Genomic DNA, 23787 nt, shown 5'->3' with positions numbered 1-23787 from the left:
AACATACATGCAATAATATTTGGGCCGAACTTACTGATGCTAATTCGTTCAAAGAAATTATTCCAAAAAATAAATAAAATATTCGATTCGACTGTTTGTCATGATATTGATGTGTTGTTATCGTTGAATAATTGGTTAAATAAGAGTCCGTAGCTTTCCTTTTTAATTATGGTGTTATACAATTTATGCTTGCAAAAAATAATAATTTATGTCGACGATATTTAATTTTCATACTTTTAAATGGTATATAGTAGAAATACTAACTTGTCGATATCAATGGCGTTCATCATCTCTTGCAGTTAAACAACCATATAAGGTTTAGCAAGGAACTTAATGTTGATTATGTACTTATGATAGAAAAAATTATTTCGTATAAAATAGGAATTTATTACAAATTATGAGATTTAGTAGCTTGAATAAAGTATACTTATAATTAATTTTTGTGTGTTATGAGTAATTATAAGTTATGCGATAAATTTGTATAAATTTAAATTTGAAGAAGATAAAGCATATACAAATCTTATGTCAACGAAGCTACGACCCCTACATCCATATTGATGGAATGTGAACATGAAAAGGGGCTGGAAAATGAATACATTGATCAAGACATGAGCCACAAATGAATATTAGTAGTAAATAATGAAAATGATTACTAAATATTGTTTTATGTGTTTTTGTGGTCAGTGGGAACACTTAACTCTGCGTAAGTCATTTTCCCAATTACTGGAGAATTTATGCGTGCTATATATAATATTAGAGACTCATGAATTACTTTAAAATAATTACTTAGTATTTATGCAAAAGATTAAGAAAGTACGACAAAAGATACAAATTTTGACATGGATTTACTTGCTTTTCTTTCCGGTTAAAATGGACTAATACTTTTTATAGAAATAAAATGTAATTATCTCATATGATTTATTAAAAAAAAAATGTTTAATGCATGTTGGCTAGGTAACACTCAATGACTCAATTTTACAATTAATTCAAGAACTATCATAAAGCCCATTTAGCTATTTATTTATAACTAAAATATTTTTTAATCTAAGATGTCATAAATCCTTCCAATACAAGCTTAAATGAGTATATGTTGAGTGGTTATGAATTCATATGTTAAAAGAATACAAATTAATTAATACTCCCTCCATTTCATATTATTTGACTTCTGTATAAAAAAATAAATATTTCATTTTACTTGTTTAATTTAAAAAATCAAGAAAATTTAAATTAAACATTATTAATAAAATTAGTTTAATATAATACACTCTTGATAAAAAAAATTAAGAACTGTTTCAAATCAACATAGATCAAGTAATATGAAATGAAGCGAATAAGATCTAGTTGAAGCTTCTATTCCCTTGGCTGAAACATTAATACATTTATGGTACATGCTATGCATTCTTTTTCTTATTAATTTTAATTAATGCAAATTAAACTTAATATCATATGCCACGTGTGGCTTCTTTCTTAATTTAATGACCATGCATTGAGTATGTAATCATCATATGTACTCCTGGTGTGAAATTTCTCTATTACTGCGTAAGACACATTAAAGGGAAAAAATATTTTTATTATAATTTTTTTTCTTTTCTAGAGCTTAAATCTGATATTTTTGTTATTATATTCATCCCATCACAGTTCTAGACGGTTGAAATTGAAAATCTATTGTTGTAGAACATGTCTAGATATTTATTCATTCTCTTAAAATTTTTATGGTATAAAATTTTTTACACTATCAGCAATTTAATAACACGTAGGGAATAAGTTATCTACCTTAATTTTTAGCTATGTTATTAATTTCATTTAGCATGAAAGGTGTGTTTGATATGAGGGAAATATTTTCCATGATTTCTTTAAGAATATATTTATGTGAAAAGGTGATTTTTTTTTTCTTATTTTCTGGTGTTTAATATATATATATATATATATATAACATTTATATATGATCAGTCTATAGAATGAAATAAAGTCAATGTATTTACTGTATTGAAAAAGGAAAAAAAAAAAAGGACCACCTTTTAAATAAATTTGAAACACCTAATGGCTTCATCAATAATAGAATAGAATGGAGCCTGTCTAAATTAATTAAAGCATTGTACAAGTTGTTTTTTTGGAATTTTGTGGTGGCATTTGGTAGGATTGTCATTTTCAAAAATCAAAAGTATTAATATTGTTTTTTTGGTGTGTGAAAGTATTAATATTTGACATTGCAAATAACAATATATGGGCCCTTCAAGTGATACTCATAAATGCACCAACAGATTTCACTATATACTATTGGAAAACTTCTCGAGGAAAAAAATAAATCAAACAATAACATAATCAGCGTAATTTGATAATCAAAGTTTGAGAAAATAAAAATGTACACCAGTTTTATCCTATATTAGAAGAGAAGTTGTTATTGATAAATCCTCGACTTTTAGAAGAATAATTTACATTAAAAATTAGCATGTCTTTATGAAATCATTAGTAAAATATAATTATATCCTTAGTTTTTGTTTTTTTTTTTTGCTTCATAAACTGAAACGGTCGTAATATTATTTTTTTATTTTTTTCAGAACATCACCGGTTTTAGGTGTTTTCTTTTTAATGAGTTATTAGGTACTATCTGTTTAATATATTAAGAGCTGAGAATTGTTTTCATTTAATATCACCGTATCATTTGATTTGTACTCATATTTTTAATTCATTGTGCCATATGATGTTTGTATTAATTATACTATATAAGTACTCCGTATTCTCAAACTTAAATACATCATACAATCATAGGTGAATTCAGGATTTCAAAAAGACGGATGCACCATTGTCATGGGCGACTCTGTCCTTTAAGAAAAAGGCAACCATTTTAGGCTCACAAATTTGAGGGCCTCATTTAATTTAGCAATAATAGATTATAGGTTTTTCATAAGAAAACTATTAAATACGATTTTTGGAAAAAAATTATTAGAAGTTTGATAAATCTCAAGTATTATGTCACAAAAAAAATTAAATGAATTTTTTATATGAATTATTGATTGAAAAAGAATTATTAAAAGAAACCATTTATAAAAAAAATATATATGCAATTTTGCATCTCAAGAAATTTAAAAAGTACACTTTATAAAAAGAAAATGATTTTTAAAAAAAAAAATAACAAACAATGATGCTTTTTAATTGATTTTAAAAAGAGGTCCTCTCTAGGAATCGAACCGACCTCACAATCAAAAACCAACCCTTGAACCAGTGAGCCATCCAACCATTTGTGATCATGGGTTCCTTTATTTAATATTTGCTATATTTTAAAAATTATACAAATAATATATCGAGTTTTGTCGGATGACCACGGGTTCGAGTGGCCCATTTTTTACCCTTAAATTTGCCCCTGCATACAATAGACCAATTTTATATAGGGAAAAAGGTCTCAAATATATCCGAACTTTAATCGAAATTGTTGTAACAATACCAAACTTTGGAAATGACCTTTTACTCCTTGCACTAGTTAATAGTATATTTTAAAGGTATATATGTGTCAGGTGGACATAATAAATATTACATCATTATAAATAGTAATGTGTCTACGTGGGCACATATATACCTTTAAAATACACTATTAAATAGTGCATGGGGTAAAAGGTCCTCCATAAAATTTGATATCGTAACGGCAATTTCGGCAAAGTTAAAGTATTTTTCAAACCGGTTTCCCTTTTATATATATTAGTTTAAAAAATCACTATATAATATATCAAACATATATATGATAGATCATTGTCAATAGAATGATAAATGTTACCTTAATAATCTACCCTTCAATGACATATCTTCTTTTTTTTTCCTTTTAATGTTACCTTTATGGAAAATAACTTCACCAAGAATGATGACTCGAATAGAGAATCCATATGGAAAATTATGCCATATGAAATTTTACTCAATTGATTGGAGGGTTTAGGGTTATAACAAATGAAGAGATGATGGATCTCAAAGAATCGATATTTCTTTTTCATTATTGAATCTCTCCTCTTTGATTAATAATCAATTTATAATTTCTGAATCTTCGATAGTACAAATGAAATCCAAACAATCTCTGAATTGATCGAAGATCTTTTTAATTGGCTAGAATACATTACTTGAATAAAATTAAATCTAACAAAATTATATTAAATATATATTAACAATATATACGTTACATATCTTACTAAAAAGTCGATCCTTATCTCCACTTTAATTGGATTATAATTTGAATTAAAGGAAGACCAATTTACATCGGTAAATAATTATTTTCTTAAACAAAAAAAAAACATTAATACTTTTCATAGGGATGTTATGGCTTTTCAGTGATTCCTTAATTGGCCCTTCTTTTAATTTTGTAGTTTTGTTAAAAAGTGATAGGAGACCACAATTGGTTAAACACCATTAATGTTTTTTTTAATCTAGTGAAGTGACTGGACCTATGATAATTCAAAAGAGAAAAAGAACAAGAAACAAATAAAAATAATAAGGGCAAATTACATAAATCACATACTTTTAAGGTAAAATTACAATATATCCCTTAAAAGTTTATAATTACAGAAATCTCTCAAACTGATACAATAATATAAGCGCTGATACATTAATTTGATGCACGAGATACATTAATCGTTAAGTAAGATACATTACATTTTATACATGATACACTAATCTGATGTACATTTTATACATGATACACTAATTTGATGCGAGAGATACACTAATTTGATGCGTTGATACATTAATCTGATGCGCAAGATACACCAATCTGATGCGTGAAAATGAGGGATTTTGGAGATTTGTAAAATTTATAGGGGATAATGGTAATAAGTAAACTAAAAGATGGGATTTCTGTAATTAATCCAAATAAGGGCAATAATAACAATGTAAGTGGCCTTTTTTTTAATAGGTCTATTGTGTAGTTTGATCATTCATGATGCTTTACTAATTTTATACAAATTTACAAAACTATGATTTGAAAGACTTAGAAATGACCCTTTTGTTGTTTTCCCATAATGCACTGTGGTGCATGAGACCACTATTCGTGCATTCTAATTATTTCACGCGTATATATATTTTTACATCAATATAAGTACTATTCATTAATTTTTTTTCCGCTAAAATTGTAATAAGTAAAAAAGAAACCACTTACTAATACTTCTTTTTCTCTAGCTAGTGGAACTTAGACTCCATAATTCTTTATAATTTTCACTCGAGCTTTCTGTTGAACGCAAGTCCACAATTTTAAGTGTGATTGAGGTTGTTTTCAATAATTTTATGAAAAATGAAAATAACTTGTATTTGAAAAATAATTATTTCACACGTATACAAAATAATTAAAAGGTGTGTAACAGATTAATTGAATTATTGAGTCAAAATTGGCAAGAAAGACAAAATGTTCAAAAGAGAATCCATGAAAGATACACTATGAGTTTAGAAAAGATCATAAAAGAAACTTAACAAAAAAATTATAATTAATTTCTCCTTAATGGGAGGCTTTGTCTTTTCTAATGACCTTAGCTGGCCAAGGGTTTATTATGGAATTATGATATACTAAGATCTTGTCCATGATTGTTTAATGATTTATATGGTTGGAGGCAACTTGTGTCACTCTTAAAAGTGAAAGACAAAAATGCACTTCAGATATTTAAAACTTGTATTAATTTCCCAACAAGTTAAATTTCATGTTTATTTAATTCTATACTCTTACTTCTACCTTGTGGTAGTATATAGAATTAAGCCAAAATCATTTTCTTTAATTTGATTGATCAGTTAGAATTACAAGCCAATTTGATAAACTTTCATTTTATCAGCTAACATGTCAACGTTTACATCGTCGACATAAAGCATGATCTCATAGGCAACTTTATTGAGTTATGCCACGTAATTTGACATGTGGCAGTAGCTTAATTCGGGTTCAAGATAAATTAATTGACAGTCATTTGGACCTTGGGTTGGTGAAATGGGCTCACTATTTGGGGCTCAAATCAATTTGCCCAGAATACATTTGGACCATGAATTTCAATTTGTATTTTGAGTGAATTTTCAATAATGTATATCACGTAGTATATCATGTATATCACCGTGTTTTACATCGATTGTCATGGCGACATATCATACACGGATATATAGACAAGATGTACATAGATATCTTGCTGGATATACATTGTTATACACTTTCCAGAACATGGAAGTATCCCGCAAGAAGTATGTTTACAACTTTCACACACTTTCGACAATTCTTTGAGTTTTAAAGTTGCCACATTGTAATAATTCGGGGATAAATAATCTCGAAATAACTAATTCCTCAACTAAACGAGCCTTTTGGGTCCATTTGATATGAGCTATAAGTTACCAATAGTAAGACATATTGGGTTAAATATGCCAATAAGGAATTTTTGGTTTACTTTGTGCCAATCTTTTACCCCAAACGGTATATATATATATNATATATATATATATATATATATATATATATATATATATATATGTCAATTTTCCTTTCTTATTAATAATATAGTTGTTTTTGACTACTTATATTTTATTGGTCGATCTTCTTATTTAAATTAATTAATTATTTTAAGTTATAGAAATAAACACTAAACAAAATCAATAATTACATAAAGTGGTACTAGTAACGTATCGAAAATCATAAAGATATTATAGATGATTGTAAATAAACTTTCAAAACGAGCTAATGTTGAAGACATTGATAGAAATAGTAACTAGAACTGAGTTAAGAGTGAAAATGTGAGTAGACAATAGAGCTTAATGAACCATAATATGGTGAAAATAAGATGAATTTAATGCTGCAAATAAGGTAGCCTCCTTTATGCATAAACATGGAAATTGGAAATAGTCCTTAAACTTTAGGTAATGTTTTTGATACACATATTAGCTGATATTGCCTACTATTCATCACACCACTTCTTTCTATTGACTAGGATCAGATTACATGAATTTTACTTATTTTTAAATTGGTGAAAAAGTTGATTATTTAAGTTACATTTGACTTTTTGAAATATTTATACTACGCGTCGCACTATGTCATCCTGCTGACTAGGATCAAATTACATGAATTTTGCTTATTTTCAAATTGGCTAGAAAGTTGATTATTTCGATTATATTCGAATTTCAGCATTCCGGCCATGCATCACACCACGTCATCTTGTTGATCAAGATCAGATCACATGAGTTTTACTTGTTCCTAATTACGGGAAAAGTAGGTTATTTTGGTTACATTGAATTTGCAATATTCCTACTCTGTGTCATACCACGTTGTTTTGCTGACTATGCTCAGATCACGCTAGTTTTAGTTGTTTTTAAATCGACAGAAAATTTAGCTATTTCAGTTATATTTGAATTTTAATATAGTAACGTACTATACAACGCACCACACTACTCTGCTGACTAGGATCATATCGCGCGAGTTTTGCTTGTTTCCAAAATGGCGGGAAAAGTTGGTAATTTCAGTTACATTTGAATTTTCAACATTCTTACTTTGCATCACACCATGTCATTCTACTGACTAGAATCAGATCACGCGAGTTTTGCTTGTTTTCAAATTGATGAGAAAATTGGCTATTTTAGTTACATTTAAATTTTAATATGACCTTACCATGCATCACACCACATTATTTTGCTTGCTAGGATCATATTGCGCGGGTTATGCTTGTTTCCAAATTGGCGGGGAAAGTTGGTTATTTCAGTTACATTTGAATTTTCAACATTCCTACTTTGAGTCACACCAAGTCCTTTTGTTGACTAGGATCAGATCACACGAGAATTGCTAGTATTAAAATTGACGAGAAAGTTGGTTATTTCAGTTATATTTGAAGTTTAATATAGTAACCTACTATGCATCGCACCACGCTATTCTGCTGACTAGGATCAGATTGCGTGAGTTTGCTTATTTCCAAATTGGCGGAAAAAGTTGGTTATTTCGATTACATTTGAATTTCAACATTCCTACTATGTGTCACACCACATCATTCTGTTGATTGGAATCAAATCACGCGAGTTTTGCTTGTTTTCAAATTGACAGGGAAAGTAAGTTATTTCAGTTATATTTGAAATTTGACATTATTTTTCACATTTTTTTTAAATATTTTTGTTTAATTAGCTATTTTCAATAAATATAAATAGAAGTTTGTATTGAATTGCAAGTAATTGAAGGTGATATAAGATTTGTCTCTCATTTTCTCTAAGTTCTCTCTGTTCTTCTTTGTTGTCTTCGTAAGGTTTCAAAGTTTGTGGAAGGGCATAATACGAAATGTGTTAAACGTGCAAATAAACTATAGACAAAGGCATACATGATCAATGGTAAAAAGATAAGTCTTTTAATCAAACATCTTTAGTACTTTTGCTATATTTTTCAATTTCTTATAGTGAATTGACTCGTCCTACCTCAACGGTAGAATCCAAATTTCCTACTATAAAAGGTCTAAATTTTCACATCAATTAATTTCAAAAAATGAAATACTTGAATTAAAACAAAACAATACTCAACTCTAATCTTAACACATGAGTAAGAAATTGTAATTAAGAAAATCATTTATCCTCAAAACTCATTTTTAGCTAATATCAAATTTGTAGACCATTTTCACAATCCTTTTACATATATTTACACTTACACCTCAAATATCCCACAAATTCCAACAAATTCAAGGCTATAAATGTCATTTGCTGTTTGTACGTCACATATTCCTATCCATAATTCCCCAATTAACCCTCTCTCTCTCTCTCCATCTCTCGCCGTTGTGAGAAAATATTTTACATTTTTTCCAACTTTAGGGTTTTCCAATTGCCCTCCAAATTCATCAAATTTACCTTCTTATACTGTTCATCTTGTTCTTCATAATCTTCATCTTCAATTGTATCCATTTATATAGCTCAACTCTTTAATTGTATCTATTTTTTGGGTCCTAATTAGATCTCTTCAACAACTGCAGCAGTATATCTCAGGTAAAGATGAAAACCCTTTTTGTAATTTTTTTTTTGGGATTTCTGTGTTTGGAATTGAGTTATAGTTGTTTGTTTTGTATTTTTTGTGTTATGTGATAATTGTTTTTGAGATTGACTTGTATGGTACTAGTTTTTGCCTTTTTTGAGCTGCATTTTTTGTTTATCAATGGGATATGTAGTTTGGAAATGTGTAGGTTTCTACAGACGATTAGTGTATATGCAAGCATAAGAATTTGAATTGATGTTTTGATGGTGAGTTTTGCATACCCATTTGATGTTTTTTTCCTCTGTCGTTTGGTAGATACTGAATTTGGAGTGATGTGGATTTTCAGTTACCCGTTTGGAAAATTTGGTTGAAGTGAAAGGAGGGATGGTTTGGGTTTAGCAACAAGGTGAAAGGTATTTAGAGTTATGGGGGATCAAGTATTGGTATCAGTAGATGAGATGTTAGGATCAGGGTCTGATACGAATCGGCAAGTATTGGAATCGGTACGTGAGATGTTAGGATCAGGACTTGATTCAAATGATCAGCAGGTTACAGTAGTACCCAGTTTGAATGGTGTGTTGATTGACCAGCCTTTAGTGATTGGGCAAGAGTTCCCGGATGTTGATACTTGTAGAAGGACTTTGAAAGAGATAGCGATATCGTTGCATTTTGAAATTCGAATAGTAAAGTCAGATAGGAGTAGATTCATAGCTAAGTGCTCCAAAGAGGGTTGTCCGTGGCGTGTTCATGTGTCGAAATGTCCAGGAGTTCCTACATTTACGATAAGGACTCTTCATGGTGAGCATACATGTGAGGGGGTTCAGAGCCTTCACCATCAGCAAGCATCGGTGGGTTGGGTTGCAAGATCAGTTGAATCACGGGTGAGGGATAATCCTCAGTATAAACCAAAGGAGATTTTGCAGGATATCCGGAGTCAACATGGGGTTGCTGTGTCTTATATGCAAGCATGGCGAGGAAAGGAGCGCAGCATGGCTGCTCTACATGGAACCTTTGAAGAAGGTTATCAGCTTCTTCCTGCATACTGTGAACAGATAAGGAAGACTAATCCAGGGAGCATTGCATCAATTGCCACTGGACAGGAGAATTGTTTCCAGCGACTGTTTATCTCATATCGTGCAGCAATTTATGGATTTTTAAATGCTTGCCGTCCACTTTTGGAACTTGATAGAGTTCATTTAAAAGGGAAATACCTGGGTTTGTTATTTTGTGCTGCAGCTGTTGATGCTAATGATACGTTGTTTCCTTTGGCAATAGCTGTTGTCGATGTGGAAAGTGATGAGAACTGGATGTGGTTTATGTCGGAGCTCCGCAAACTTCTGGGTGTAAATACGGACAGTATGCCAAGACTTACTATACTTTCTGAGAGATCTGCTGGTATGGTTGAGGCAGTTGAGACTCATTTTCCAACTGCGTTTCATGGTTATTGCCTGCGTTATATCAGTGAGAACTTTCGAGATACATTTAAGAACTCGAAATTAGTGAACATTTTTTGGAATGCAGTGTATGCACTAACCACATCTGAATTTGAGAGCAAAGTCTCCGAGATGGTAGATATTTCACAAGATGTGCTACAATGGTTTCACCATTACAATCCGCAGCAGTGGGCTGTTGCATTTTTTGAAGGGTTACGATATGGTCATTTTTCACTGGGGATCACAGAAGTGTTGTATAACTGGGCACTAGAGTGTCATGAACTTCCTGTTGTGCAGATGATGGAGCACATCCGCCAACAAGTAACATCATGGTCTACTGATCGCCGAAATATGGGCATGAGGTGGACATCAATACTCGTGCCATCTGCTGAAAAGAGAATATCAGAAGCAATTGCTGATGCTCGCTGCTATAAAGTTCTACGAGCAAATGAAATTGAATTTGAGATTGTATCAACTGAGAGGACAAATATTGTGGACATACGAAGTCGTGTGTGCTCATGTCGCCGTTGGCAACTCTTTGGTGTGCCGTGTGCACACGCTGCTGCTGCACTTATCTCTTGTGGGCAGAATGCCCAGTTATTTGCTGAGCCTTGTTTCACGGTCCACAGTTATCGTGAAACCTATTCACAGATGATATATCCAATTCCTGATAGGAGCCTGTGGAATGAGGCTGGTGAGGGTACAGACGGTGGGGGAGCAAATGTTGATATTATAATTCGACCACCAAAAACCCGACGTCCTCCTGGCAGGCCCAAAAAGAAGGTTCTTCGCATAGAGAGTTTCAAGCGTCCAAAGAGAGTTGTTCAATGTGGTCGCTGCCATATGTTGGGACATTCTCAGAAAAAATGCTCTTTGCCTAGTTAATCCTTGGTTAGTTGTCAGCTTTCTTTGCTCATGCAGAAAACTTTCATTAAAGAGTCTCAAGTTGTATGTATTTTAGTAATGGCTTAGTCATGAGATTGTTACTTGGCCTCTGCCTTATCAGTTCTGCAGTTGTCTTTGAATATATCAGGAACATATTGTGTACCTTGTACTTCATAAACTATATGGCTAATTGAGTTTCCATCGAATTGTATCAAAGAAAGCTTTTTTCATGTGGTTCCTCTTCCATAATTTGTGATTGTTTTATCTAAGCTTGGGTTTCAGATACTGGATGCTTGAAAAAAAGAAGAAGAAAGAGTTCAGTGGTCTCTAGTGCCGAGTTTCTTAAAGGCTTCTTTATTGTTCATATTCTGTGCTTCAATATTTCTGTATGGTAAAATACTGCCCATCTTATATGACTAGAAGATCTCTAGAGGTATTGTCCTTCAGTTTCTTACGGCGAATTTGACAGAGTTTGGTTTTGAATTGTGCTTATAATTGGCTGGCCTTATACCAGATCACTTCTTGGTTGAAGAAGGAAGACATTAACATTCATATCGACAGGTGAGTCAAAAATTAAAATAAAATATCACACTTGACTATCTTATGACTCCACACTTGATTCACTTTTGTGCTCGTAGAAGGTGGCAGGTATCTGGTTGAATAGTCAAGCTGTCCACATAACTGACCCAGATACCACTTTCATAAGAAACAACCAAGTAATCACGTCTGTATTGGCTTTGTTTGGGAGGGAAATCTTGTCTAAGAAATTTCGCCCGTGTAAGAGAACTAGTGCGTGTTTCTACTATGCTATATTTGTCTAGTTTTTCTGTAAAATAGCCGCTTTGTTACTAAAATAGCTTGGATTTACATCTTTCCTTAAAATCGTATTCGTTACAGTTTTGATATGCATTTCCATTTAGAAAGAAAAAGGATCTAATTGAACGGCTAGTCTTCTGCAACAATAAAGAATGTGTCACAATTACAACAACAAATTTAGCGTAATTTCACAAGTAGAGTGGTAGTGTGTATGCACACTTTACCCTACCTTATGAACGTAAATAGGTTGTTTCTGATAGATCTTCAACTCAAATAAAGAAAAGAAAAAAAGCATTCCAAAGCAGTTTTGGACACAAAAAATATGAAAGTGAAGAAGCCATGGAAAATGTAAGGAAAGCATTACATAACATCCTAAATCGAAGGACAAGAAACTATGAGAATAATACTAATTCTACTGAAAAGAAAAGAGACACGGATACCCAAGCCTATCCCAACGAAAACGAGACAACAACCAACTATCCGTTTACCCTAATCCATATAGTGTCCCAGTTGCAGTTTCTAATTTGATAGCCAACTACTCCCTCCATCCACAATTGTTTGGCAGGTATACTAAAAATAGATGTCCAAGATTAATTGTCAATTTAAACAATCAAGAAATAATTAGTCACTTTTTTCCAATTCTGTCCTTAATGATTGTGTAGTTCAATTGAAAAGTTATGTGGACTTTTGGTATTCTTAATATAGTAGGGTTATATTAGTCAAATTACACCTTGTATTAAATTTTCCTTGAAAGATGTGCATGACCTTACCCTGACAAACAATTGTGGACGGAGGGAGTATTAGGTTAATTTACCAGCAAAAAAGTTGATACGACTATTAACATCTGGAGACAAGACGAATTCTAGGTTCAAGAATACGCCACTGTGAACAGATCAAGGAGAATATTGGTGGAAATTGAATACTCAATTTTGTTGGACCAAAATTTATGTAGTATTAATTTGTAAGGATTTGAGATCTTTACAAGCCACTTTACCTAGTCTATATCCTAACAACACATGCACTGTTTAGAAACAACACTAGTTGACCTAAGTACACAATAATAATGAAATTTAAAACCTAGTACCCTGTAGTTTTGCAGTTGAATAGTCAAGAGGCTTTTGCATTTCTTCCATTTCTTTTACTGATGGCTTCACATAACCTGCAAGGCAAAGTATCCAGACTAGCTGCCCGTGTTTTTCTATAGTTCCCCATCACGCCACATCTTCTCCATGCATGGTACTCTGCATAAGCTACCGGATTATTAGCAATGGCCTTAACATACGAGGCCAATTCCTCCAAAGAGCTAAACTTGCTTCCATCAATTATTGAATGTGGAGGTACAAAGTCCCAGACATTCGGGGCACCAAAATAAATGGGGACTGCACCAGAGTCCAGTGCGTAAAACAGCTTCTCTGTTACATAACTTTCGGTCTTGGTGTTCTCAATAGCAAGGACAAACTTGTAATGTGACATTGCGCAATGCAAATGATCCCACCATTTGGGTGCTTCATTAGAATCCTTGATACACTCAGGATAAAACGAGAGTGCCTTGTCTAGACCTCCAACATTGTTCAGGCACTTGCCAAATGAATGGGAAGGTAGCAAGCTGAGTAGACGTTTGGCAAGCTGGTTCCTTTGAGGAAGACAACGTGATGAAGACCAGTAAACAAAAGTATCCTACAAATTTACAAATCACTGGAGATTATAACAAGCACTTCAAAGAATGAGTAAGTAATATCATTAAGCCCAAAGATTGATATTGTACCAAAGTGGCTGTAAGTAATATCATTAAGCTCAATGATTGAATATTGTACAGGAAATTGAAGGGACAAAGCGGCCTTTCACTTACATTGTTCTTATAAGGAGAAAGGCGATAATTCCGATTGTTATGAAAAAGTGCGCCCGCATAGGTTGACTGGACATCGTCTTTTGCATGATAGCCAATAAATATATCCTCATACCCTGATTTCTTTCTACCAGCTTCAAGATCCATGTATACACGTAATGGATCACCTCGACGTCTCTGATAAGTTAAATAACAATTGAGAGGAGGCTGGAGTGTAGAAAAAAGAATGCATACTGTGTGCAACCAGTAAAATTTTTACGCAATTCAGATTTACCGTGGGGATCTCAGCAAAGAAGAAAGGTAATTCTCCCCTCCTTTCGATGGAGAGATTTAAAACAAAAGGATGAGGGAAAAGACCAGAGGTTGATGCTGAAATAACAACTCTTAAGATATAATTTGCATAACTTCATAGAATCAGAGTATGTTTTCCAACAGAGACTATCTCTGGTAAACTCGGCATTTTAAGAAAGAAATTAGCTAGAGAATATTATTATAATGGTCAGAAGAAAGCAAGATTGATCTTACCAATTTAAAAAGAAAAAGAAAAAAGCAAGAGTGATCAGGCAATTCTGACATGATGAACCTCCTCACAGAAAGAAAATGTGTTCCACGTAAACATGACCAGAAAATAAAGAATGGAAAATTTACTGATTGACTAAGGTGCTTTGAAAACCATAACAAAACCAAAAGAATTTACTTTTAGGACAAATAATGCATCCCACATATCCTCTAATAATAGCATCGAAAGCAGAGATGTGGATATCATACAGAATACAAATATTAAAGGAAAAAAGAAACTTGAACTGCAAAAACAGAATCAACTAGGGGAAGTGAAACCTTAGGCACTAAGTCTTAGGTTCAACGGAGAGTATCTCTGTAGATTACAAAGTGAAGAAGTTGCCAGACCACTAATAAAGACTTGGTAATCTATCCACCTGTACTTCAACACCTATGAGAACAAATAGCTATCTTTGATGTCCTAAGAAGCTGCCAACAACTATTGTCGCATATAACTTCCTAACAAGTTATTACAGTACATAGCTATATCACAGAAAATAAAGAAAAGTGCAGAATGACAAAAAAATATAGTCATATAAAGAACTTGAATTTTGCATACGTCTATAAGGAGCACAATATATGCTCAATTCACAGTAATGTATGAATAGACTCACTAATTGGTAAGTTGAAACAATTCATAGCATAAATATTTCACAGAACATAGCAAGTACAATAGACAACTATTTAGGTTTTCCATCACAATTGAATGAAAGGCTTTGATCACCTTATACAAAAATAAAATTTAAACTAAGAAAGAATCATGAATCATTTGGGTCTGGTCACTGGTGTATTTTTTACCAAAATAATAGAGAGCCGGATAATCATCCTACCATTACAAGTAAAGGGTAAATTATTATTTTTTCAATTCTTTCCATACGTTAATAACTATATGTGGAAGATAACCATTTGGTTGGTCAAGATCACTGCTTTGAGGTTCTATTTGAAAACAGTAGTCTATGTGACATGTATGTAAGACGTAAGTAATAAGTGGCTGTGGGTTAGTCTATCCGAAAACTAAACGCCAAAAGGTTTCATTTTCCATTCCATGCAAAAAGAAAAACCATAGCTGCAAGCTCCACTGATTAGCTTTGGAAAAACATCAGAAGTTTAACAATAAGGATGTGCAACGAGCTGCAGGGGAGAGGAGGAGAGGAAGCTGACGCTTCAAGATTGTATTTCTGGAGTATGATAGGTCAAAACCCAATTTAGGATGGAGACGACCCAGAATGTAAAGACTAACAAGAAGCTAAAACATGAGCAAAAAAATATTGATAAGAAGTAGATAATTCAAAATGCTTAGTGCACTCACATATATAGATTTCACATAATTAAACATGGTTAGATAATTTCTTCAGAGCATTTAATGGCACTTAAGTTGTTAATAGTACATTGCCTCTAACATTCTGAATGCTTGAGTGTGTCATACCCTAATTTTATAAGAAAAGGAGATGAGGTAGATGGAATAGACAAGCTGCATCCTCTAGGTTACTGATTATTTGAAATTCATCACTCTTCCATCTTATGACATCTTATCACTCTTTGGTGAGGCATAAGAAATCATATACTGATACCAGCAAGGTTCAATATTGATCTTACAATATTAGACATTTGGTCCATTTTATTTGGAGAAATCCTCTCATTTGCGCAAAAGCAGCAGCATACCTTTCAAGGCTGAAGGAAGTTTTTCCCACCCTGCCTCAACCCAAATTAGTAGGGTGTTGGATACATGAGTCGTCTGTTTACATTTTGCTGCATTTTTTTAACGAGAAATAAGGTTCTATGACACTAGAGTTTCTCTATGTATCACATTTATTTTACACGGATGTACAAGTAACTAAGCAGAATAAGAAGCCCTTCACAAGCACCGGACTAATGTAAGTGTAAAACGACTACTTAGCCTTATCGGGCTAATAGATCATTTGCCTCCATTCTGTCATGTTTTGGAGCTAAGCTGACATTGATCCTAGAGATTATAGACGTTTAGAGCCTCAGACAGTAATGAACCAAAATCCACACAATCAGGAAATACCACAAAGTAGAAACGTAGGTTTATCTAGATGCATTATCACTATGGATTACCAAACAAAGAACTCATTCATGCTAAGATTGATAAAACATGAATTTCCGAGAAAATAACAATTAGTTGAGTGATCATTTGAGAAATCAACTCGATAAAAGAGCTAACACTGATTAAGAAGAATACCTCAACAGGAGGAGTAGATGTCTCAAATAACAAAGCATCAGGTTTATCAGCAACAACCGAAGATTTAGTCCACAAACAGCTAAGCCCACACCGACAAGAGTATAAATTATCTAAATTATCAGGAATCCAAGTCCACCCTTTAACTAATACACTCACATGATCCATCTTTAGCTCATTACACTTCAATTCACCATCATCAACATTTTGCAAAGAACCAGAAGAAGAATCCAACAACAACCCATTTCCTAATAACCCTTTATGTTTCCCCCTAAACTGAGCGCAACCCACTTGAGAATCCCATTTCTTAAAAGCACCCAACAAGTTACTAAACGGGTCGGGCTCGGAAACTGAGATGCTGGTCAAGATTTGATTTTTCGTTGATGGGATTGAAGAAGAAGTGTGAAGTGGGAAATCAAGAAATCCAGAGAAGAATAGAATGATAAGTGTAAAACCCAACATGATTGTGATTGCTAATGTGTTGACAGATTTCAATTGCATTTTTCATTCAAGAACATACAGAAGAAATCAGCTTTTTTTTTCTCTCTCTCCCTCCCTTGGTCACTCAAGGAGAGAGAGGGGAAGGGGGTTATCAAAACAATTGATCTGAGAATGATGATTGGTATTCTTGAAGGAGCAATTTTCATCTACCGGTGGTTAGATTAGTAAAAATTGTTTGATTATTCAACATAATATTGTCTTGGAAGACTAATATAAGCATACTGTTGGGATTTTGGAAGAACCAGGAAAAAGAGAGTACTACTCTGAAATCATGATGATAAAAATTAAATTTGCATCTATTTTGTGATAAATTTACATAAATTTTGAGGTAATTTAACACGGCACACTCAATTATAACTTACCAAGAAAATGACCCTGATATGAATGTCGAAGATTAAGATAGAAGATTAGTAATTAGTCAAAGCATTGTCTAATTTCCTTGCCAATTTTGTTATTATTACTCTCCTGCTAATCATATTTTTTGATTATGGTATTACTTGTGTTGTTTCGTTTGCTTCAGTTTTTATATTATTTTTTGTTGTTATTCTCACATTTGATTTGGGTGGTTCAAAAATAGTAAATGAACAAATATATAAAAAAAAAATCTACCCTTATATATACAATGTAGTTTTTTTTTCTGAAGGGGTTCGAATGAACCTTTGGCACCCTCATAGATCCACCCCTGCACAAAATAGAGATAAGACTGTATACACATCATCGTCCTCTCCAGACACCACTTATGAAATAATATTGAGTTTGTTGTTGTTAGTTAGTTCAAATTCTGAGAGTCAATTTTTTTGTAAATCTGATCATGTATTTAAACATACAATCTTTTAAGTTTTTTTTTAAAAAAAATAATAATAATAGTAATTTGCATAGTTGGAAACTATATTAAAAGTTCAATAAGTCACAAAAATTAACAATTTAAAACATTAAAATAACATACAAATGCTCCTGCGGTTGCAGCAAATACACAAGGCCAGAAATTCTAGCACTTGGTTCTTAAACATAATATGCATAGTACTTATTGGCACAACATTACTAAAGATAAGAACCCAGACTCTTCATCTCATACATTTCTAGACAAGACTTCTCGATACCTAAACTAAGCTTCTTGAAAGATAAGATTACATGGTAACAACTCTTACCGACTCAGTCATACTCCAATTCATCTGGAGTTACTGGTCGTTTAAGAGGGATGATAGACTTCTTTTCTACATCTCGCGATAGAGCCTTCCTCATATCTGGAACAGGAAACAACGGTCATAACAGTGACATCATAGAGCAAAATGCAAATGGAAACTATATCACAGTAGATGCAGCAACTTACCCAAACCATCTTCCTCCCCCGAGTAATAGCGTAAAACTCGCCTATATATTATGTAACCAAGCTGGAAAAGACAAAACAGTTAATAGGATTAATACCAAGAATCAAATTCATCCAGATACAACTACAACAAGGTTAATCTCAGGAAAGGTTACTACCTTCTCGTACATCTTTATGGCTGGCGTATTTGATGCTCTCACAAACAAGTCCACAAAGTAAGCCTTATCACTACAAGAACAAAGTTCACCTTAGTGCCAAGCTTGGACAGCATGTCACACAATTAAAAAGATGGATTCAACTAGTAGCCACAAACATCAGCAAAGTTCACAAAAAATGTTATTGTTCTACTTGACACTAACTTTATACCAACACACAAAATGAGTGATTCAATCAAATTAGTCCATTATAGTTTAAATAGAACAAACTTCAGAACTAAACACTTCTAGGAAGTCCAAAAGAAGAGAAGGTTACTGATCTCACTCTACGCTCCGTCATATTAAACTTCATGTCATCATGCAAAGACTGGTGAAGCCAAGTAGCAAGAATATTAGAAATAAAAAAACAAAGCTGAGCTCCACAAGGTTAATTTCTGCTAAGATGAAACTGATCTAATTGTATCACTTCACACTCAACTTTTATGCCACCACACAAACTTACATAACTTTTTTTTTTTGAACCTCGTAACTTCATAACATAACTTTTTAAAAAAAAAGGAAAACTTACACAACATAACTATGCTTGGAATAACAACACTAAGGAGCCGTTTGGTTGCTGGTTAGAGTTATGCAGGGTTTAGTTATGTAGGTATTAGTTATGCAGGGTTTAGTTATGTAAATATTAGTTATGCAGGGTTAGGGTTAGCTATGTGGGTATTAGTTATGTAGGTGTTATTTAGTTAGGTAGAGATTACATTACATGAATTATTAACTATTGAATATTGATTTTAATATAAATTAATATATATTATTTACAAATAAAATAAGTAAGCAATTAGTATAAATTCTCCCTTAAAAATATTAAAGAAAGGAATTTTCTCTATACTTAACTAGGAATTCTGTGTTTTTTTTTCTCTTTGTTTTTTTAATGTTATTAGCTTATAAAAATAAAATACTATTGATATATTTCAAGTACATTATACTATCCTATTTTATATAATGTAAATTTCTATCAATATGATGCATGTGTTGTTTGTACATTTTTAGTATACCAAATATATAAATTATATATAAATTCACATTCTAAATAAAAAATTAATACATGATAATTAAATATGTGGATATATTTAATAATATATAACGCAAATATATATATAATTGGCATATGCGCTATCAAAATTATACATTCCTATTCATAATATTAATATTTTAATTTTAAATGAAAACAAATAAAAAGTCGTTTGTATACAAAAAGAAATAAGAAACAAAAATAGTTGTGAAAATAGAATAGTTATGTAAAGTTTTCAATAAAAAAGATTTAAAAATAAATTAATGGGGATAAATGTGTAATTTATCTTTTTAATACATGTATAACTAATACCCACATAACTTATTTCACTTTCTATCCTGCATAACTTATACATAGATTCCCTCATAAGTTATGTAGGTATTAATTATGTAGGATTACAAAAAAGGCAACCAAACACCGTATAAAATTAATACATGAATAACTTTATACAATATTTAGAACTTATCAACCAAACATAGTATAAGTCATGTTGACTTTTCAACCTAATAAAAACTTTTACCAAACATAGTAAAACTAATACAATGTTTTATACATGAATAACATGCCCTCTTATACCGTAACCAAACGGCCCCTAAGGGAAATAGGATACCACTTTCAGTATCCACCAAAACTGGAAAAGAAAGGAGGTTCCAGTATCCACAGTACCAAGGTCAGAATAAAAGCACCTAGAAGGCTAAAATGATGTTTTAATTCACTAAAAAAGACAAAGGACATGCATAGATTTATAAAGGTCAACCCAAAATTTGCAGTACTTGTACAAGTGTACAGTGTTAGTGTGTTACAATGCATTCATTAAATCAGTTGAACTTCCATGAGCAGAATTCACAATGTAGACTACACTATTTCTGTAAGCTACAATAACATACAAGGAAGTAAACCAGAAGGTAGAAATGTCTGTAACATGATTTTAGGATGTCTAGTGAAACAAACCACAAGCTAGATTAAAACAAACAAGTGGAAAAACTGTAAACAAACTGCTCATGCCAAGTAAAAATTAAATACAACTCTTTGGTAATCTGCAAGCCTATACATAAAAAAGAACTGTGAAACAACAAAATGATAAATTTGGAAAGATGAATTCGAATTAAGCAACCAGAATTCATGAAATAATGTGAACTAGCATTTTGCAATGTATGGACTTCATTTCCAGGATTCTAATTATCACAGACATTAATCCCTCAGTAATAGAACTTAGTGAAGAACAGTTTTTACACTGTATAGGTGCTTACATCTTATCACTGACTTCTTCCAGCAGGTTCATCAATTTCTTGGCTAATTGCTGCCTCCGATATTCAGGAGCCACGGTTACTGCAGTGACGTGACCATGCCAAGATTCACCTTGCCCTTCAACTTTTCCCATAACTGTACACATAAGCCAGGTATTAGTTAAAAAAACAAGATGCTTTCGTATGAGTAATTTTTCAAAACATTGATAACATGCACTATTGCTTGGTTATTAAAAAGCCACTCTTGCTAACCTATGGGAGTCAGAATGCACCAGCCAGTATCCATAATAAGACAACTACATAATTGACATTCTAACCACTTTGTCACCCATGAAGAGGCCAGAATACACCAGCCAGTCCCAAACTAAGTACATAATTGACTTTCTAACCACTTCATCACCAATAAAGTTCGACATTTTCTTTAAAAAAAATCAACGAGTAAATGAAACCTTTCACCGAAGGAAGTATAAGCCAATGATTACTTGCATCTGCCTTAGACCTAGGATCTGTTGCGGGAAATTTTCGAAAACGTAGTGTTAGCATCTAGGGGGGACAGAATTACTGAAATCCACCTAAAGCAGTACAAGAAATCTACTTTCTGTTCCCAAACTCTTTTTTAAGGAGAAATGAAATTCAGAATGCTTATCCTTGCCATTCCTTGCTACAACCTATTGTTTGGTCTGAATTCAATCAAGCAAAGTGATTCCTTGCCAACTATAGCGACAAAAAAAAGCTAGAAAGACAGTTAATGTATACCCTGCATCAAACAGTGCTGCTGAAGAATCGTCCTCGACAAAATACCCCTCCCTCCATCCACCTTTAGAAAACAATTTGTTCTTGAAAAAAGAGGTAAGATTAAGGGGAAAGTTTTAGGCATATTATTTTCAATTCTTGCAATTATTTTCTTGATCTTCAATGATTTTCTGTATTCTTAACGGACTCTAGACTCTTTCTACTTAATTGGCTCCTATCTACCAACCACTAAGGCATTTAGCCAATCCTTCAAGCTTATATTTGATATTTCTAATTTAATCAATCTGTATACAAATTAAATAATCATCAGTCGTCTGCTTAAATCATCCAAAAAAGTGATGAATTTTAAAATCTACACTGGAATAACTCACTGTATCCCATGATGTGGCCGCCGGGAGCTTTTGCAACATGGAAATAATCCGGCCATCTTGCCATGTAAGTCATATAAAATGACATGTTGAACTGCAGCAAATGTAAAAACTCATTTTTAATTATAACAGAAGGCACTAAAAATCATGCTAAAAGTCATCCAAATTTCACAAAATACTATTACAAATCATGCTAAAAACTCCTTTTAAATTTCTAAAAGGCATTCAGAATCATCTTAAAACTCGTTTCTAATTCAGAAAACACTACTAATTATGCAGTTTTCGTTAAGAATTTACAAATAAAAAACGAAATTTAGGGGAAAAAGAGAGGGTCAATTGGTTTACAGTTTCAGTAAGATGATCCAAATTCACTGACGCGAAGCGAAGAAGGTCATTGCAGCTGAATCTACGAATCGTCGTCATGCTTTCTCTCTCTTCTTCGCTCTTTCTCTCTCTACGGAACTCTTCTGGTAATCTGTAAGGGCGATAACCAGTTAATGGACCCCCGATGCCCCTTTGTGAGCATGACGGCCCAAAATAGCACACACCCGGCCCACAAGGAATGTCCTCGTTAATTTACAATAAACTCTAGTTTATAACATAACTTTTGTGCAATGACCTAGTTGGTTTGGTGGGTGATCATCCGTGATCGACCATCTCAATGCCTCTTGAATCGAATCTGTTGAGACTTGTCTGATACGATTATTTGCATGCTATTACACAGGGTACATAAGTTTTTTATGGAGAATTAATGTAAATAACCACTATAATAAACTTAATTATGCTCCATAGTTATAGTTTTCATATTCACTGGTTGTAGGTATTGCTTAAGCTACCTCGTTTGTATAATTCGCGGGTGAGTTTGTATAATTCGTGGGTACGTTTGTATAATTGAGCTATTTTTTATATAAACTCGAAATACACATTTTTAAAACTAAACACAAATATCTGAACTTTAAACAGGTATACAAATTATATTATATAAAATTACACTATACAAATTATATTACACAAACGTGTAAATTATACAAACTTGAAACCCTTGTCTACATAATTATCACTGAATATTGGTCGCGAGAGGTATAATTAACTAAAACTATAGCTATGATAATTACTAATTAACTAGTATATATTTGATTAACCATGTAATGTTCCCTTTTATATATCATAAAAGAACATAGGTACATAACTCATCAATCATGAACATAACCCAATCATCAATTTTACAATTCTAACAATTCATTTTGCAACAATGATGATTTTTGTCGTTGTTTTCAAGACTCGTTTGATTTTAGCTCACTTGTTATATATGAAATTTAAGACTGATCACTTGTTCAATGCATTATATTTATGTGCTCCTTAATCTTATTTATCTTGTCATAATAATCTCTCTTCGATAAATAAAAAGAGATTCGATCTATACGATCACAATATTGAAGTATGTGTATATGTTGTGGTGAAATTTTGTATATAAATTATGTTATCCTGGAGGAGATGGGCTCTCTTGTTCAGGAAATGGAAGGCCCTAGCTAGCTTCAGCAATTTGGCATTTATGATATGAATCAACATTTGGTTATGGCAGTCAACATCCCATAACTAACTAACCGAATTTGGTCTGCTCTCATTCACTTAATCTGCATGCATCCCTCCTTACCTTGTTTCTTTTCTACTTTGCTCTCACATTGAAAAAAAAAAAA

General features: G+C 32.5%; 3 protein-coding genes across 4 annotated transcripts; 1 reads left to right on the top strand and 2 right to left on the bottom strand.

The window, feature by feature from the left end:
• Nucleotides 1-8660: 8660 nt before the first annotated feature.
• Nucleotides 8661-11480, top strand: LOC125872644 (uncharacterized). Of its 2 annotated transcripts, none has more exons than XM_049553405.1 (2): nt 8661-8946; nt 9248-11480. In XM_049553405.1, exon 2 carries the CDS (start codon nt 9358-9360, stop codon nt 11248-11250), a length of 1893 nt encoding a protein of 630 aa, XP_049409362.1. In that variant the 5' UTR covers nt 8661-8946; nt 9248-9357; the 3' UTR covers nt 11251-11480. The 2 variants fall into 2 exon arrangements, with proteins under 2 accessions (XP_049409362.1, XP_049409363.1); XM_049553406.1 differs by having other exon boundaries at nt 8717-8946; nt 9279-11480.
• A 1513-nt stretch (nt 11481-12993) lies between these two features.
• LOC125872655 (alpha-(1,4)-fucosyltransferase) lies at nt 12994-17403 on the bottom strand. Its single transcript, XM_049553418.1, has 3 exons — nt 16674-17403; nt 13916-14089; nt 12994-13743 (listed from the first exon to the last, which is right to left on the bottom strand). Exons 1-3 carry the CDS (start codon nt 17169-17171, stop codon nt 13174-13176), a joined length of 1242 nt encoding a protein of 413 aa, XP_049409375.1. The 5' UTR covers nt 17172-17403; the 3' UTR covers nt 12994-13173.
• Nucleotides 17404-18052: 649 nt separating this feature from the next.
• LOC125872674 (N-terminal acetyltransferase B complex catalytic subunit NAA20) lies at nt 18053-22635 on the bottom strand. Its single transcript, XM_049553435.1, has 6 exons — nt 22436-22635; nt 22094-22184; nt 20973-21105; nt 18657-18726; nt 18502-18562; nt 18053-18415 (listed from the first exon to the last, which is right to left on the bottom strand). The coding sequence occupies exons 1-6, from the start codon at nt 22511-22513 to the stop codon at nt 18324-18326; spliced, it is 525 nt and encodes a 174-aa protein (XP_049409392.1). The 5' UTR covers nt 22514-22635; the 3' UTR covers nt 18053-18323.
• Between the last annotated feature and the right edge of the window lie 1152 nt (nt 22636-23787).

Source organism: Solanum stenotomum, chromosome 8, assembly GCF_019186545.1.
Source record: "Solanum stenotomum isolate F172 chromosome 8, ASM1918654v1, whole genome shotgun sequence".
Taxonomy (NCBI): Eukaryota; Viridiplantae; Streptophyta; class Magnoliopsida; order Solanales; family Solanaceae; genus Solanum; species Solanum stenotomum.
Note: the sequence above shows the minus strand (reverse complement) of the source record. Positions and strands in the feature narration are given on the sequence as shown.

Coding starts and splice junctions, on each gene's coding strand:
- LOC125872655 (XM_049553418.1), bottom strand. CDS start 17,171: ATGCAATTGAAATCTGTCAACACATTAGCAATCACAATCATGTTGGGT. Junction 14,090..16,673: donor CATCTACTCCTCCTGTTGAG/GTATTCTTCTTA, acceptor TTAACTTATCAG/AGACGTCGAGGTGATCCATT. Junction 13,744..13,915: donor TTTCTCCTTATAAGAACAAT/GTAAGTGAAAGG, acceptor GTAAATTTGTAG/GATACTTTTGTTTACTGGTC.
- LOC125872644 (XM_049553405.1), top strand. CDS start 9,358: ATGGGGGATCAAGTATTGGTATCAGTAGATGAGATGTTAGGATCAGGG.
- LOC125872674 (XM_049553435.1), bottom strand. CDS start 22,513: ATGACGACGATTCGTAGATTCAGCTGCAATGACCTTCTTCGCTTCGCG. Junction 22,185..22,435: donor TGGATCATCTTACTGAAACT/GTAAACCAATTG, acceptor CATTTGCTGCAG/TTCAACATGTCATTTTATAT. Junction 18,727..20,972: donor GAAGAAGTCAGTGATAAGAT/GTAAGCACCTAT, acceptor TTGTTCTTGTAG/TGATAAGGCTTACTTTGTGG.